This window comes from Blennius ocellaris, assembly GCF_963422515.1.
Source record: "Blennius ocellaris genome assembly, chromosome: 13".
NCBI lineage: Eukaryota > Metazoa > Chordata > Actinopteri > Blenniiformes > Blenniidae > Blennius > Blennius ocellaris.
In genome coordinates, this window is record NC_137662.1 from 5,323,438 (window position 1) to 5,340,794 (window position 17,357).

A 17,357-nucleotide genomic window follows, 5' to 3' on the forward strand; every position below is an offset into this window, starting at 1 on the left:
GGGGTTTTGTTTTGGGGTTTGTTTTTTTTTCCTCTTCTTTTTTCTGCTTTGAGGTCTTGAGGTGTAAATACAGACGAGCAGAGTCACACACAAACATGCATGCACACACAGGTGAAGCCCCGCACTCCAGCCTTTGAGGTGGAAGCTTCTGGAGCTTTGGTCAGCTCATCCTGAAGTTGCAGAAGGCCTCTCCGGCCGTCTGACCGACAGCGGGTGAAGCCAAACACGAGGCGCCACCATAGCTAACAGTCCCACCCTCTGAACTACCTAAACTGAAAGCACGGACACTCACACCAACTCTTGTTTTCTTAGTTTATGCAGGGGTTGTTGTTTTTTGGGGTTTTTTTGGGTGTGTTTTGACATGAAGCATGATTCTTTTCGATCTCTCTAAAGGCCTGTACTGTTTTTGCACGGACACTTAAGACTCGAGGCTGTTGTGTTCACCGTGCCGAGGAAGTGAACCTTTCTGCAACTTCAGGTTACGCTTGCCAAATTCCTTCCGTCCCTCTACTTCTGCCATTCCTGAGTCTTACTCTCCATATATCTTGTGACCTTAGCTACACAGTGCCCGCCGCTGACGATGCTGATGATGATGATTACAATGTCACCCTGACCTCTGTCTCCTGTCGTCTGTCTGTTCTTGGAGTTTATACGTTGTCTGTTTTGGCTTGCTGTACTTCTGTGTGGAGTCCTGGCTATATAAAAAAAAAAAAAAAAAAAAGCATGTTAAAGGGAATGCAGCAGGTAATTTGGATACACAAAAGGCATGAAAGGAAGAGGGCTACGCCACCTACAGGGCTTTGGGACCTTTGCAAAAGGCAATCAATGGATTGGGTCCCTTTTGTCAGTTTTTGTTGTAAATGTTATAGTTGTTAGTGTTTTGATGTTGATATTTCATAATTGTTTTGTTTTTTTTTGCCAAAAATCAAAGAGAAAAAAAAAATCGACCAAAAAAAACCAAACAAAATAACTGTCTTGGGTTGGAGTAAGGCGACTGCCACAATCCCTTCACACACATATCTCTACACACTGAATACTAACATCTTGAGACAAAAACCTATAAACTGTTGCTCAGCACATGCGAATTCACAATATCATCATACAAGCACATGGGGTGAAACATTTTCCCTTTAAAGAGGACTAAACATATCTGTTCATCAGTGGTTATCAAGTTTGCAGCACAGTTTTGTTTTTGTTCCTTCATCCTTTCCACTGTATGGTGAAACCTTTGTGTGTGGCTTTGTCCCAGCAGAAGAGTGAGGCTTTGCCGTCCGTCCGGTCTTCTGTGCTCCGCTGCCCCGTCGTGATTCATGCACTTATTTAGGCCGATGCTGGCGGCCCGCCCCACAGCAGCACCCACACGTCACGTCTATGTACAGACACGGTCGAGACAGACTTTAAATACATCAAAAAGCGTTGTGACTTGTACGTGAGATCCGTCCTCCTGTGTCCGCCGCCATGAAAACTGTGCCCTCCCCTACACACACTTTGACTACTCGTTGTGAAACCCAAACTGAAACTCTGTGATGTTTTTTATGGTTCTTGGTAGTTCTGTTTGTGCTGTGCTCTTTGGCCCGGGTGTCTGACAAAATGTTGTTTTTTTTTCTTTCAGTGTGTGTGTGTGTGTGTGCGCGTGTGTACATGCTTGTGAGTATGTGTGTTTCCACACAGTCATGGGAATGTCCAAACTGAAAAAGTAAAATGCAGTTGTACTTATCGGGTTCTTTGAAAAGCAGAGGAACTAATCTGAAGTAGGATCCAGTTTGCCAGAGTATTTGAACAGCTGATTTTTAATGTTTGTGGCTGAAGCTGAAACTTCAGTAACATTATTCGCGGCTGCCCCTCATTCATAACTGTCACTTCCAGGGTAATGGAGTGTTTGGCACTTATTTGTGACTTCATATCAATTATACCTACGCTTTTGTTAAAAAAAAATCAGATGTTGCTGTGAACACACCTTTTTTGCTTCTTTTGTGTTATTTAACAGTATCATATTTGCTCCGAACACATTTGATGTGCAGGTTCTATTTTGCTTTAACTCAATTCTCTGGGCTAAAGTATGAGCCTCAAAAAAATTATATTCATCTCAATATTTACTTATCATTAGACGAAAATGAAGCAGTGGCTTTGTTTTCTAAATTAAAACATCAACTAAATCAGTATATAAATACTTCTGACTTTATTGCAAATGAGTATTTACATCTAAAAATACTAATAACACCTTTAAACCCATAATCCTACAGTCAGCAGCATTTGTTGATCAACATTGAAATGATAAAAGCACTTATGCCACAATTTCACACACCATGTTACTTCATTTCAATTTCTTTGATCACATTTTAATGACACAGGGTATTGACTTTTGTAAATATTAAACGTGACCAAATATTAACTGACCATAAACCACCATTGGTGACAAACCACAGTTAGATGTTGTGATTGTTGTCAAATTAATATTTTTGTTTGAAAAGTGCAATTCTCAAAGGTGCATGACTAAAATTCTTCAGTTCAAATACTTTGGCAATGTTTGTTGAAACTGTACTTTACTGAATCAGGGGAAGGCAGAAAGATCCTTGAAATGTTTCAAAGAGGTGGAAAACGGATTTGAAAACCACAATCTTTAACAACAATACTATATATGCAGTTTTGCAAATGGAAGAAATATGCATGTCTACTTTCTGGTAATTTTTCACTGTTTACTTGATAAAGAAATTGAAATCTATGTTATTTGCATCCTCAAGGTTATGAAATGGCTGTCTGAGATATCAAAATCAAATGATGTTATCTTGCATTCAAATGCATAAAAGATTAGCAAAAGCCTTAGCTTGTATGTTGCCCTTTGAAAGTGAATTTATTGCATTGTAACCTTACGGTGAAAAGGGGCTACGTATGTCTATACTCCTGAGTTTCAATTGGATGCTGGATTTTTGCATGACCATACATACAGTTAATAAAAATCATACATTCAAAAACCTCAAGTGTTGGATTTATTTATTTTTTTCATATAGTTATAGAGTTAGTGTTGCGTTTCTTGCAACGGTGACAATATGACAGTAATCATGCCAACTGTCAAATAGATGAATTGTATTGAGTAGATTGAGGCAATGTAATTAAACCCACAATATTCAGGAAGGGAATGTCAAATATCTCAGATGATCATGAATTTACAAAAGTATATTATAGGAGTTTTGTCTATTTTGCTGAAACTATGATCCGAAATAAGTTTTATTTTAACTAGAAACTGCATGTTTAAAAGTTTCCGGGGACCACACTTGACGACAGACTGCTGTTTAGCATTTTCAGTACATCGCATACGGAAGAGAAATCTACTTCGAAAAAAATCGTGGAGGTCTTAGAAAACCTGAAGGCATCAAAAGATCCAACGGTTTCTAATAATACAGGAAATCACAGATCAGGCAGACGGCTGTAATCACCACGTGAAAAAAGAGTAGGAGGAAACTTTATAATATAAAAAATAAAAATTTAAGACAGCTGTCACAGACAGCACGGAAGGCCTCAACACAAAGCAGACTGGTGGATTTAAGATTGTGTTAATTGCTTTAAACAATGCAAGATCTGTGCAAGGAGAAATTAAGCCGTTTAGCATTTCAATAATAGGCCGGTGATGTGACACCATGAATTTAGCTGCTCTGTTCTGTTACAGACTGAAGAGAGACACAGTTCCCACTAAAAAAAAAAAGAGCTGAGAACTGAGTGGTGGTGGAAAGGGTTAATTATAAAGATGTTTAACTGTAGTGAGGGACAGACACAAATTACGCAAGAATAAAAGAGTCAAATATGATTAAAACTGCTTTACCAAGACCAAATCACCAACCATTAAAATATCATATTTGGGCATTATATCAGTCAGAAACACAGAAAAGTCATTTTAAAATGTCCTTGTTGTATTTATATCACAGTACACAACACTGAGTGAAAGGAACCTGGTTCAACCAAGTCCAGTTTACATAGCAAGTCATTGAGACGTTGACAGCAATGTTGGCTTTTGTTTCAATAATTTGTTTGAGATGAGGGAACCGCCGATGCAATCCATGATAAAATGTCACTGGAACAACTTCTGATCTTTTCCATAAATTTCACCTGAAAGCCAAAGCATCAAACAGCACATGGCGATGGTTGCTAGGCAGAAATTGTTCTGAACACTGTTTTCAAAGCTATGTTGTCATCGGTTACCATGGCAACCACTGCCACTTTAACAGCAGAGTGGCTGATCTCTCATGCAAGATCAAAGCCATGATGTCATGTTGACATCACAGAGTATGAGAAGTGGCATGCAGTACCCTTCACCTTCATCAGCCTTGAGAGCAAAACATTGTGAGAACAACACAGTTATATCTTCAATAGCCTTGAAGGGTTTTACTGATCAAAAGCCAAACACTACCTGTATCATCACTCAACGAAACGAAATTATGGCACGTAAAGAATCTGAATCGCTAAAGCAAAAGTTGACCGTGGAGGTCATTCAGCCCACAGTTGAGTTTTTCTTGAAAAGGCTCACATCGACACAATGGGAAATGTTGACATTGGGAACTCCCAATGAAGACACTAAAAAAGCTGTAGCAGACCTGCTGTTTTTTATGATAAAGGTCATATTGAAGGTGGTCCTGAGAAGCACTAGAGAGGGATTCATTGTCTGCGAGGAAGTCTTGTCATTGAGGCTTGGTGACATTATCCCTCAGGCCTTCATAGATATCCTGGGCATTTTGTCAAATGTTGATTTTGACATCTGTGGAGTTTTGTCAAGTTTAATTGCCAGAGAGGTGATGCGACACATAACAGATTCCAAAACCTGTGAAAAAAATGATAAGAGTAGTAAAAAGCCTGAACACGCATGTCGCATTCCCATTCCCAAAGTTGATGCAGCAATGATAGTTACTGCAGTTAAAATGTTGGTTTATTTTGCCATGAGAGTTCAAGACAAAAAGAACAAAGAAAGCAGGGACAAGATGGGCAAGACGAACATAAAGGACAAGACAGGCAAGACAAACATAAGGGACCAGATGGACAAGACAGGCAAGACAAACATAAGGGACCAGATGGACAAGACAGGCAAGACAAACATAAGGGACCAGATGGACAAGACGGGCAAGACAAACCTAAGGGACCAGATGGACAAGACGGGCAAGACAAACGAGACGAGCAAGACACCACAAACCTCAGCCTCGTGTGTGTTCGAATTTGTTGAGTTGCTGGTTGCTCGTACTTTCAGAAAATCCAACATAATTTGCTTAGAGGAAAGCTTGACTAAAAGTCAACGACGACTTTTTGAAAAAATCTGGATTGAAGTGAAGGACTTCAACATACCAAACGAGAAGTTCAAAAATCTTGACAGGGACATTTACAGGGTCCTTCGTGACAAGTTTAAGACTCCAGCTAGAGTGTTGGCTTTCATGTTGATGGAGGACCCATCGATTGACTACTTGATTATCACCTCAGTCAAGAATTATGTAACGCACAAAAAGAATGCCGTTTCAAGTTTTTTCTCAGCTTTGGGAAACAGGCTTTTCAGTCCCTTTAGAAGATGTCTTTTCTGAGCTTTTTATTTTCACACTGGAACCCCAAGCCTGCCCATGCTCACTTCACAGCTCACAGTACCTATAGGTTTGAAGGTATCAGCATTTTGTGCTTTTTATAGCCCAAATGACTCAACACCACTATTTCCTGGTGTGGCAGAGAGGCTACACAAGTCACTCGCTCCTGTTTTACTAACCCTCTGTCACGGATAGTGGACCAAGTGCAGGACTCTGGAGACAGGCTGAGTTCAATCAAGTCTTTTATTGAAGATGACTATACAGACTGACGCGTTGCAGGTCCTCAGGTCGAAGAGCACAACAGACATGGCTCCAAAACACTGGACAGAATGGACGAGACATGGATGACTAACAAACCAACACTGACACACACACACAGACGGGACATATATTGCCGGCAGGGTATTGAGTGGAATTGGCCCCAGGTGTGGAACGGAACCGCCCCGCCCTCTGGCCCGCCGACTCTTAAGGGACATCCCAGCCTACCTCCTGACACCCCCCCTGAAGGTACACTGCTGCTCTGCCTTTGCTGGTCATATCCAATGCACAGATGTGTTTGCGCATCAGCAGTCAGTTCCCCAATGTGAAAATCATTTGGTGGTAGGGGGCTGTATCGACACCCTCACTCTGCTTGATTCTGGGTCAGGAATCACCCTCATGTGTTCAGCCATCTTCACCCAGGTTGCGCGAACCATGCTTGCCCTTGGAAAGCAACTTCAGGTAGAAGAGTGTAGCATGAACATGAGAAGCTTCACCGAGGACTCGTCACCCCGAGACACTAAATGTGCATAGGTCCCCATCGCTGTCCAGGACAAGGTAGTAACGCATCCCATCTATGTCACTGCTCTGAATGGAGCCATTGCTTTTTGGTCAGGACCTCCTGAACCGACTGGCTGTGCTGATTAACTGCCACCACAGGTACCTTCGATCCCAAGTCACCAGCCCGGCTCACCCCTGGTTCACACGCCTTCTCGCCTCACAGTCCAGAACTCGACCGGACGATCTGTGACACGTCTCTTCTTGAGCTGAACGATTGTTCAGCCAACCTGCGACTCCAAAATCTGACACACAGTCAGATTAAATTGACCACATTTGCACAATTAGAGAAGTTACCTGACAGTTAATTTCACAATCTTGAGCCGATGGTGCCAAAATGTTCACCGTTGCTCACCGTAAGAAACTCTAACAGGTTCTCAATGGTACAACACCGAGCACTAAAGGTGACCTGGATGTGTATGCTCTGATGAGTCAACCAGAGAACACAAACACTTCAGGTAAAAAGATGTTTGTACCAGAAGAACCTTATTCAGGTTTCGAGTTAAGCAACATTCTGCTAAAGCTAACGCTTTAACACAGCAGAAACAAGGTGATGCATTCATTAGGTCTAAGGTACCGCCATCTTTTGTACACCAGTACATACCGTTTCTGGCTGCATACGTGGTAAACCAGTTTCTGACCACAAAAGTGGACCCCACCAACAAGTACCAGCTACCGGTAGTTTCTTTCTTCGGAAACTGCCAGTCCGCCTGGAACTGGTGCCAGTTCGGCTACTTATGGCGTGTTTTCACTGCACAAAAAGTGCAGGGATGGAACGGAGCGTTACGGCACCTCTGCTTTGCACTAGTTGTTTTGTCAAGTTTTATTTTTTGCAGCCACAGAGCTGCCAGTTGCAACTTCCATGTTGGTCATGAGAGAGCGGCGCACCGGGCTGCGACACAGGAGCCGAGCCGAGCACCGAGACGCCTTCCACCCAAATGCAGACGCCAAGGCAGCCATGTCCAGCAGCGCCTACCGCCTCCGATGGTCACATCCAGTGGCACCGGCTCTCCGCCACTCAAGCGGTCAGCGCCATGATGTGACTGCCCCTACCTCCACGCCTGACCAGAAAGCATGGAGGTGATGCAAAGACAGACTCCGGCGCTTGGAGAAGCCTCCGTGTCCCGGCACAGCCCCCATGTCCCGGCGCAGTCCCTGGTGCACCAGCCCAGCTCCGCACCGCCAGAGTGCGCCCAGGTTCCGGGCGACGCCACCGGAGCTGGCGGTCACAGCGGTCACGCTGCATCGCGTCTGCACTTTCCAAAACGCGGACGTTAAGGAAATCTTAGGATGTGGTTGATCGATCTGCGACTGCATTGGGCAGTGAGTCTTTAATTTTATCCCTAATAGCTAGAATTTTGTCATTAAAGAAGTTTACAAAGTCATTACTGCTCAAGGTTAAAGGGATAGGAGGACAGAGCTGGGACTTTTTGTCAGCCTGGCTATAGTACTGAAGAGAAATCTAGGATTGTTATTGTTTTCTTCTATAAAGGAGGAATAGTAGGCATTTCGTGTTATGCGAAGGGATTTTTTTATAGATTAAAAAACACCAGGCTGTTTGAAATACTTCTGAGTTCAGTGCACTTCTTCTCCAATTTTCGTGCAGATTTCTTTAAAGTTTGCAAATCATCATTATACCATGGAGCTATCCTCCTCTGAGTTGTTGCATTTATCTTCAAGGGTGCAACAGAATCAAGTGTGGAGCAAAGTAAGACTCCTGTTCTATCTACAACCAAGTCAACCCAAGAAGGGCTAAAGGTGTGACAGCTGAATTGAGGTCAATATTGACGGGAGTAGTCACAAGTAATGGTAGGGGGACGGTACATTTAAAAAAAAAATGTAAAAACCCCTAAACATATAAACAAAAACTTTCTGAAAAACCTGTTTGCAAGGTATGAAAAATTGTCAGCTCGTTGCTTTCAAAAACTGGCATACTCCGGGGCTCCGTAGAAAATACAGAACATCCCTAATCACAAAAACTGAACGGTAATCAGTGCTTTCTCCATAGACACATGAAGTAGTACACTTTGACCACCAGAGGGCAGCAGCACCTCACTCCCCAGTGCGAGCTGGAACAAGTGTGAAGTAAAGTTTTGAGTGAAATGTGGATCATGTGCTCAGTTTGTCTGCTGCCAGTTGCTGATTTGTTTACTTGTCCATCACAGTGCAAACAGAGACAAATTCCCACAAAAAGAGAATTTAGAATCACAAATTAAGTTAAAAAAACAAACAAAAAAAAACAAAACAGATTTATGGACTGTGGAAGGAAACTTACCTGAAAAAGCAACATGCATGTAGAAGAACATTCAAACTCTGCATAGAAAAGCCCAGATTTTAACCAGTGATATTCCTGCCGCTGCTCTGTGAAAAATCCTTTTCATGTGAATTGTATTGGACGAGGAAGCAATTTTTGACATGTAACTTTAGAAAGGATGATTTGATTGTCCTCTTGTCAACACCTCCTGAAACCCACAGCCTCTGTGACCATAAAATAGTTCAGCTTTACCACTGATGAGCGCCTCCAATAAACCGCTTCCATTCTTGTTTGAACAGCTCATGTCGTTTTAACTCCATGTCAGGCATTATTGACCCTGGCCATTTTCGTCTGCAGACCTGTCCAGGGTGTTAACCTGCCCTGGCCCATGGTGAGCCGGGATTGGCTCCAGCAACCAGTGACCCTGTAAAGGATCAATTGGTATAAAAGATGGTTGGATGAATCAGATTTTTCCATTTCTAAAAGGGTGTCGACATTTTCAATTTGCCACAGGGTTTTCCCTTTTTCATTCATCTATTACAATGTATTTGATCCAAGATTGTCAAAATGTTCGGGGGGATCAATCTTTACCCTGCACATATAAGGTGTGTATAAAGGAAGTGTTTAAATACATTGATTAGATTGCTAAAAAAAATATTGGTAAAACTATTTCACCTAAGTTAACTAGCTTTTCAAAATCATCTCTAAACACAAATGCATTCACAGTTTTGCTAACAGTTTTTAAAGTTAAATTACATCAAATGTACTACCACCACACATAAAGCATATCATTGGTCCATTTATCTTAATTTGTTGCGTCATTTACAATATACTTACCATAGTATGACAAATATTGAATTTTAATCACCACTATGAGCACAACTGCATTAAGATGGGAAGAAAAAGTACTAACGTGTAAAAAAAGGAGAAAAACATCACAGGGTGGACTTGATGAATTTTAATTACATCAAATGAATTCATGTAAAAGTGGAAAAGGAGGAAAACACTAGGTCTCATCACCAATGTCATGTTCAACACAACAGAAATCTGCACACGCTCAGTAAAAATCAGGCAGGTCACAGGTCACCTATACTCCAGTCAGATTCAGAAACTGTAGGAAAACTTGAGTGCCTTGTCAGAAAGTAGATAATACAGTATGTGTGCTTTTAACGCATTACTAGAGGGATACAACGAGACAGATGCACTGGTTGACTATGAAAGCTGAAGCATATATTGAATGGCAGGTGGGGTTCGATCCGTCATGGCTGCCGACTGTCTTATAGGTGACCTGGAACGCTCAAACAATCAGTTCCTCTCTCAGATCACACACTCCCGACTGGCAGGCAACAGATGCCGATCAGAGAGCAGTCATGGCTTCCTGTCCAATGCCCATTTGGCATCCCAGAAAGTTGCAGGTCCCACTCAACACCGTCCTTCTGTTCGACTGGACAAAGGGAGTGGGGTGATTGGCTGATTGATTGCTCCATGCAGATTGTGAATCCTCAGTCTCACGCCGGGGATGTCGTGTGCGGACATGCTTTAATGGCTTCTCTGCTTGTGCGTTGTGCTCACTGTTGACGACACCGAGCAAGAGGCGGGTCCGTCTGACTTACAAGATGTGCAGAAGATCCCAAACGGAGCCATCGCTCTGCTTTAAGATTGCCCTTTAGGCTGCTGTGTGAACATTGGCACTTGAATCTTAAGTCAGTAGAGACTAGTGCACATCTGTCCACCACAATGAAGAAGGATTACATGGCAGTGTATTCTGCCACAGCAGTCTTAATGAAAAAAAACAACAACAACAAAAAAACCAACTCACTACAACATTTTTCAGTTTGTTTCCTTGATTCAAGGAAGAAAAACAAAACAGAGAAGGAAGCCACGTTTCTCTACTGAAGTGTCCTGGGTGTCACCAAAAAAAAGAGAAAAAAAAAAGAAAAAGGGGGTAGAAATACATGGGATATACAATCGTTTCTCACTGTTGACGGTCTCAGTAGAGCAACTCTACTAGGCTTCAGACACACAGCTCCAAGGCCACCTTTCTCTCTGTCCCCAGCAAGCAAAGGAGAGTGGAAAGTCAGAAGAAGAAAGAAAGAAGAGAGAAGAGATCATAAAAAGAACAGAAAGAAGGTTACAAGTCAGAAATGATATCGGCAGAAACAATGACGTGACGAGGAAACAGAGGGAAGCAGCCAGCCTGGGTCTACATGCATGAAGGACACACGTCAGAGCTACAGCAACACCATGCGGCAATGAGAAGCAGCCTGAAAACAGCAGAGGACCAATATTTTTAACCAGACACCATTACATAACGGGGTCATCACAATGAGGGGACTCCTCTTCAGGGACTTGGATAAAAAGAAAAGAAAAGAAAAGAAAAGAAAAAAGCGTTCATCATAAACGGCCCATATGCCATGCAGAGCGGTGGTCCGATCGGGGTCTGTGAGCCACAGAGACAGTGAGGGGAGGGGAGGGGGGGGGGCAGGACAGTGAGGAGGAGGGAACAGCTTAAATAAGCAGGGGAGGCAAGTGCACAGCAGGATGGACGACATCTGTTACACCACGTTTTAGGTTCCCATGGAGACGAGACCAAACCCCCCCCCCCCCCTCCTCCTATGCTCAAGCAGAGCTCACTCACCACGCGCACACTGCATGGTAGTAGACAGACGAGGATGGGGGAGCAGGGTTTAGCAGTTTTGCTGCGGCTCCCCGCTCCTGCTTTTTGACTTTCTGCCCTCCACATCTGTAGGACAAAGGCAACGTTTGTGTTACATCTGCAGAGCGGCAACAACAGATTCATTTCAAACCTGCGTTAACGCTGTGGGTCAAGATAAATACAAGGAGTCGACTTTAAAACAGCAGCTGGTACAAAAGCAAAAATAAATTAATATCGCTATGCAGACGCTTCTACTAGTATTGGCACAGTAGGTAGTGCTCGTCGTTGATTATAACTTAATGATTACAATGGTCTGTACAAGGTCTTATGTCTTTAGAATACAAATTAACCATTGTCAAGCTGTGGCACGTCAATGAAAAGAAAGACAACAGCATGTTTACGCCACAGCAATGAAAAGATTACAGGCAGAAGTCAAAACGTTGGGATTAAACTGGAAATTTCACAAATAATGTTCAACATGTAAGTACAAATTTTGAGAATGAAGTCTAAAATCGCCATAATTCATTGATGAGCTTTAACCCTAACCCACTGCATCTTTTCTTTGGTGTGGCTCGAATATTCCTCTGCAACAGTAATGATAGAAGCTTCACTCTCAAAACAGTTCTTAAGCGTTGTTAACGTACAATACTCACTCCAGATCACCATAACCTTCAGAAATGGCCTCAATGTATCAATGGCCGTATTCCCCCCCCCACACACACACTCGTCCACTTTCACTCACCCAAATACAAGAGAAACAAAACGTTTCTCTGGTTATTTTGAGAATGAAGCTTCATCTTTTTGTCACCAGCCCAGAAGGTCAGTTTAGATTCATCAATAACCCCCGACTCAAGGAGCAAATGCCCCATTTGATATAAAAGAAAATACAGAAAATAAAATATAGCAAATTTACAAAACAAAACATGATACACACCAGCAAAAGAAACACAAAAAAAAATGCAAGAACCATTTTGATCACAGCAACCAAAATGAGGCATTTCAGGTCACACTGGAACACAACAAAGCCATGCAGTTTAGTGAATAAAGTCGTTTAAAAACACAGAAAACACAAAAACAAAGAGGTGAATTGGATCTATTATCTGACACATTATCTGACTCTGATGTGACTAAACTGTTAGAGTGTCACAATACTTTTTATTCCTAATTTTAACATTTTAGAGTCGACCTCTACTGTGACTCAGCGAGCTCTGCGTAAAACCCAGCCTTTAAAAAGATCCCACTGCAAAGCAACACTGAAATATCCCCGTGTGTGATGTATAAACAGCTCCCAGCAGTTAATTGCGATAGGTTAGACAATTAAACTGATGAAAAAAGACGATTGAAAAAGCTTTTCAATACGGAAACCAAAAACGTCACCAGATTGCACCATGGGAAACAAAAGAAAGAACCACAATGGAAATAAGACGGTTGAGATAAATACATGCAGATCCCATGAGTGTCCCCGAGTCTAGTATTGAAATCAGAAAGCCTCCCCGTCACTCAGACACACCCGTACTCGTACCACAGGGACTGGTTGTCCTCTGGGCTCGGCTCGGAATCGTTCACACTGGGTTCAACAACCTCGCTGTTCACGCTGCCTGAGCTGGAACGCTTCTGGCCGTTTGACTGACTGAGAGGGCTCTGGCTCTGGCTGGAGATGTGGTTCTGGACCGCGGGTGGTGGGTGGGTCTTATTTGTCACGGGGGGGCCGCTGATGTTGCTGACTAGGGTGGGGTTAAAGGACAGAAAGGGCAGGTTTTTGCCGGCCGACTCGCTAAAGATGGAGTCCATAAACACAGACTCGACAGTGAAAGAGGGGCCGAGGAAAGACTCAAGGGTGGAGAGGTCGGGGTCCTCCAAGCTATGGCAAGGTAAACTGAGTGACTTGGGCAGGGGGGTGGTGGTGGTGGTGGTGGTAAGGGGTCCCTTTCGGTTGGGGTGGTACTCACTGGGTGTCGGCTGGGAGCGAACTCCAGCCTTGGTGGCAGCGACAGCGGGGGCGCCGTCAACGGAAACGGGCTGCCGGTTGTCCTTGGACAGCAGGTCATGGATGCTGGTGCGGCGGTTGGTGCCCTCAGCGGTGGAGATGACGCTGCTGGCCCGCGGCAGTGTGGCGGAGGCGGAGTCCAGCCGCTCGGACACGGACGTGGCTTTGGTCTGCGAGGACAGGCTGGAGCGGAGGGGGGCGGAGCCTCGAACGCGGGTGCTCTCGGCCTTGCGCAGGGTGGGGCGGCCCGGTTGTCCTGAGGATCTTGGCGGCCGGTCGGCGCTGACTGGCGCCGCCCTGCCGCTGGACGAGCGCAAGATGCCCCGTGCCTTTGTGCGTTCCTTCTGAGGATGCTCGGAGGCGGCGGGGAGGCGAGGCGAGTCGACAGTGAGGTTCTCCTGACTCCCAGACTATAAAACACACATTATCAAGTGAGGAAAAATAAAATCCCAACAGCAACAAAAGCTGTTAATGTTTACTTATAAAGACTAGATATTACTTCAACACGTTATGCCAAATTACAAAAACTTCCAAAATTAATGCGCCATATGTGTCCATGTTTTAAATCAAATTTGAGGCAAAAAGAAAAAAAAGAAATCTACACCTACATTATATTTTTGGACAAAAAATCTCCGCGTGAATGTTTGACAAGCCTCACCTCTGCAGGGTCGATGCCCTCATCCAGGAACTGCTGCAGGGAGAGCACCTCGCTGCCCGGCGACCCCGTCTTCCTGATCTGGCTCGGCGCCGGGCTGCCTGCGGCGCTGGATGGGTCGAGGGACCTGCGCAGCTGCAGGGGACTTTGGTGGGAGGATCGTGAGGATGTGGGCTGCTGAACGGGGCTGCTGCCGCTGCTGGACCACACCTCCTGGTCCAGACTCAGGCTGAACTCGCCACTGCTTTCACTGTGAGGCCGGCTGAGGCTGCCATTCACCGTACCTGCAAGCGGAGAAGAACGCAGTCAGCAGGGATGATTTTTTATTAAAAAAAAATTCACATTTGCTCCACAACTTGATAAGACAAATGTGTTTGACAACAGACCAGATAAACATGTTTGTTCAAAATTAAAGAGCCTACAATGAGCTAGTTTTGAGTGAAGGCATTAAAATGAAAGAAATGAAGACACAGGAGAAGTTAGTGGACAGAGAGGAGGAGCGTACCTTTGCCCTCCAGAGGGGACGTTAGGTGGGAGTTATTGTTACTATTGCTACTGATGGTCCTGTTGCTATGGAGACTGGAGGGTCTTGAGGCTGGGGAGGGGGACAAGAGGGAATATACACATATACACACACAAACATACAGTTAGGGTTTGTACACAACATGTACTGAAGACGAAGAGTCCATAAAAGAACACGCCAACGGTCTGACAGCACATCTCCTGCTGGGGCAGCAGATGGCACGCGCCATGCTGACGGACAGAGAGGGCGGCACAACGCCAGGCTGGAGCCACAATATGCCCATTCGACAAACAAAGAAAGTTCCCACAGAGAGGACAGGAGCACCTGACTATAAAGAGTGGTGCACTTTAGAGAGAAAAGTGGTGGGTGGCTTTAGAAGCGAGTGTGTTTCTTGATGGGGGAAAAAGAGATGGGAGGCGTCCACAGCAAAAACCGAGGGATAGAATGAGGACAAAGACAGGAAAAGGAGTGCTGATGGGGTTTTGGAGCTCTGTCCCGTGTTGGAGCCATTCAGGGGTCACACCAAATCAGAAACTGAATACTACCATTACCGATCAGTGTCAGAGTGGGTACTAATGTCTAGGAAAACCCGCCATTTGTGGCCCAGAGTGATCTAATAGTCACTTACTACAGATGCTACAGGGCACTCTGCACATAGTGCTCTGCTCGGCAGGAGGACACAAAGCCAAAGCACTGCTATACACCTGCAGGCCTGATAAGACACACATACACACATAATGTGACACGTGCAGACGGAGTCATGTCTGAGAGGGGACATCACAGTGCTCATGGCTTCTGCTCACAATGTCGATCAAATTCAAAATATCTTTACAAAAGCACAAAAGCAAGAGCTTAAAAGAAATCAATGATGCACTGCAACAACAAAAACCTAGTCGCTGATGCATTAAGAGTAACACCGAGTCTGTGCAACTGCCTTCTGCTGCCGGAATTGATCCTCACAATAGTGGATGGTAGTACAAGGTGCATTCTGGGAAGTTAACAGCAAGGCGGAAATGAATCAGTCTACACACGCTGCACAGACAGACATTATTGGAAGCAAAATGTAAACTTATCACCGACTTCTAGTCGCTTCGAAAGTATTCAAGGATGTACTTTGAAGGCACTTAATACAAGTACATATGTAAATTTATGGCTAATAAACAGATCTGTAAACTTCTAATGATAATGACATGAGTAGAGCTTGTCTGCTGCAAACCTGAGCAGTTTATTACTGCTGTGCATTTCGATGCTCTTCAAAATTCCATGCATCATTTTTTTTATTGACATTGCTAAAATGGTTTGCCCTGTTTTTTTATCCCACATGCAATTTTATATTTGCAGCCTTAGTCCACATGAGCACCGCTTGCAATGTATTTGTGCCGTAATGTGCACGTGGTTGACTTTATTATGATATACAAAATGCAACATTTCAGATCACTTCTGCAGTCGCACCTTCCCAAAAGGATTTTCCACATGGGGGTGATAAAGTGTGAAATGGTGAATGACCAAGAAGTCACCCATGTGAATGTAGACCTCGCCAAAGTGTGTCAGTGGTTTGGTGGCTTTTTAAACAACTGGGTCATCTTCATTAGAGCAGTGCAGAACTGATGAAGAGGCGCCTGGCTGCAGATTAACTGCCCTGGATAACGTCCTAACGCCCGAATTAGACTCAATCCTACTTTCAGTAGTGGCTGATCTCACCCTGCCCGTCTTGCGCTCTCAACTAAAAGTGCTTCACCAATTGTAGATCAGGTTTAATCAAAGAGCAGGAAGGCAGCCCAAAGATTACCAGTGGGACTGTTAAGACCATGACCTGCTTTTCTTTTGGGTCTGTTGTGTCTGTCTTTCATTTCCTGCGTGATGACGGAGCCTTCAAATTCCAGACAATCCAACGCTTCCCTATTTATTTGAGACACATCTAAACTTCAAATCTTGTGTTGCTTTAAGACTTACCTTGACTTTTAGGATCATCTGAAGAACCAGCAACATCTTCACAGGAGGCAATTTCTGTAGAAATAATGTTGAACGTGACAATATATTTGAGCTAAACAGATTCTGAGCCTCTTAAAATCAGTGGTCAGAGAACAGTAAATGTGGCTTGCTGACCTTTGGCCTTGAGACGGTGTTTGGCTCTGCTGTGTCCCGCAGAGGGTAAGGTGAGGGCGGCACAATCAATGGCGTTGGTTGAAAAGGCGAGCTCCTTCATGCGCTGGCCACTGCGCCCGCCGCTGCCCGTCCCGCCACCGTCTCCAGCTTCAGGCCCATCGAGATTCTCTGTGCTGCCTGCCCACTGAGCCCCGGGACCCCCCGCCACGGCCATAGTCTGCAGCAGGTCGTTCATGGCTGAGTGGACGGATCAAAGAAAGGAAATTAGAACAAGAATTGAAATCCGTGAAAGCTAAGTTGTTGTTTTTTTCTGCCATTATGTATCCCTATTCAGATCAAAAGTGTGCAAAATAACTTTGCTCTCATGACTGCAAGAGTATATTTTAAGAAGTTTTGAATTGTTTTAGATGTTATGAATTTATATGATTTGCAAACATGCAGAATATTAAAAAAACAACAAAAAACTAAGTGCATAAACATGGCAGCTGCATGGTTCATTGTCCTGGTTCACTGCGTCTTGTTTTATCCAGATGCTTGTGAAGACCCCTGACCTTCTTCATGCACTTCATTTAAGGGGCCCAATGTGAAGATACAGAAGCATGAAGGCGTGCAGAGCTGCTCCGGGCAGCGGCGGGCAAAATGCACACAACACATCGGAGCAAGAAAGTCCATGTCAGCAAAATAAGATCTGAAATGCAGCACGCCGACATAGAGAGACAGAGAGAGGGAGAGAGAGAGAGAGGAGAGAGAGAGAGAGAGAGAGAGACAGAGAGAGACAGAGAGACGAGAGAGAGAGAGAGAGACAGAG

General features: G+C 44.2%; 1 protein-coding gene across 4 annotated transcripts in view; it reads right to left on the reverse strand.

Moving 5' to 3' along the window:
- Positions 1–9,585: 9,585 nt before the first annotated feature.
- ccdc88ab (coiled-coil domain containing 88Ab) overlaps positions 9,586–17,357 on the reverse strand; it is a 73,800-nt gene continuing 66,028 nt past the window's right edge. For 3 of the 4 annotated variants that reach the window (XM_080507240.1, XM_080507239.1, XM_080507238.1), the window contains 5 exons: positions 16,550–16,786; positions 16,397–16,450; positions 14,426–14,515; positions 13,924–14,204; positions 12,106–13,675 (listed from right to left, as the gene is read on the reverse strand). In XM_080507240.1, coding sequence (XP_080363366.1) covers positions 12,779–13,675; positions 13,924–14,204; positions 14,426–14,515; positions 16,397–16,450; positions 16,550–16,786 — 1,559 coding nt within the window. In that variant the 3' untranslated portion in view covers positions 12,106–12,778. Of the gene's footprint in view, positions 11,366–12,105; positions 13,676–13,923; positions 14,205–14,425; positions 14,516–16,396; positions 16,451–16,549; positions 16,787–17,357 lie in introns of those variants that run through there. The other variant, XM_080507241.1, reaches the window with a different exon arrangement.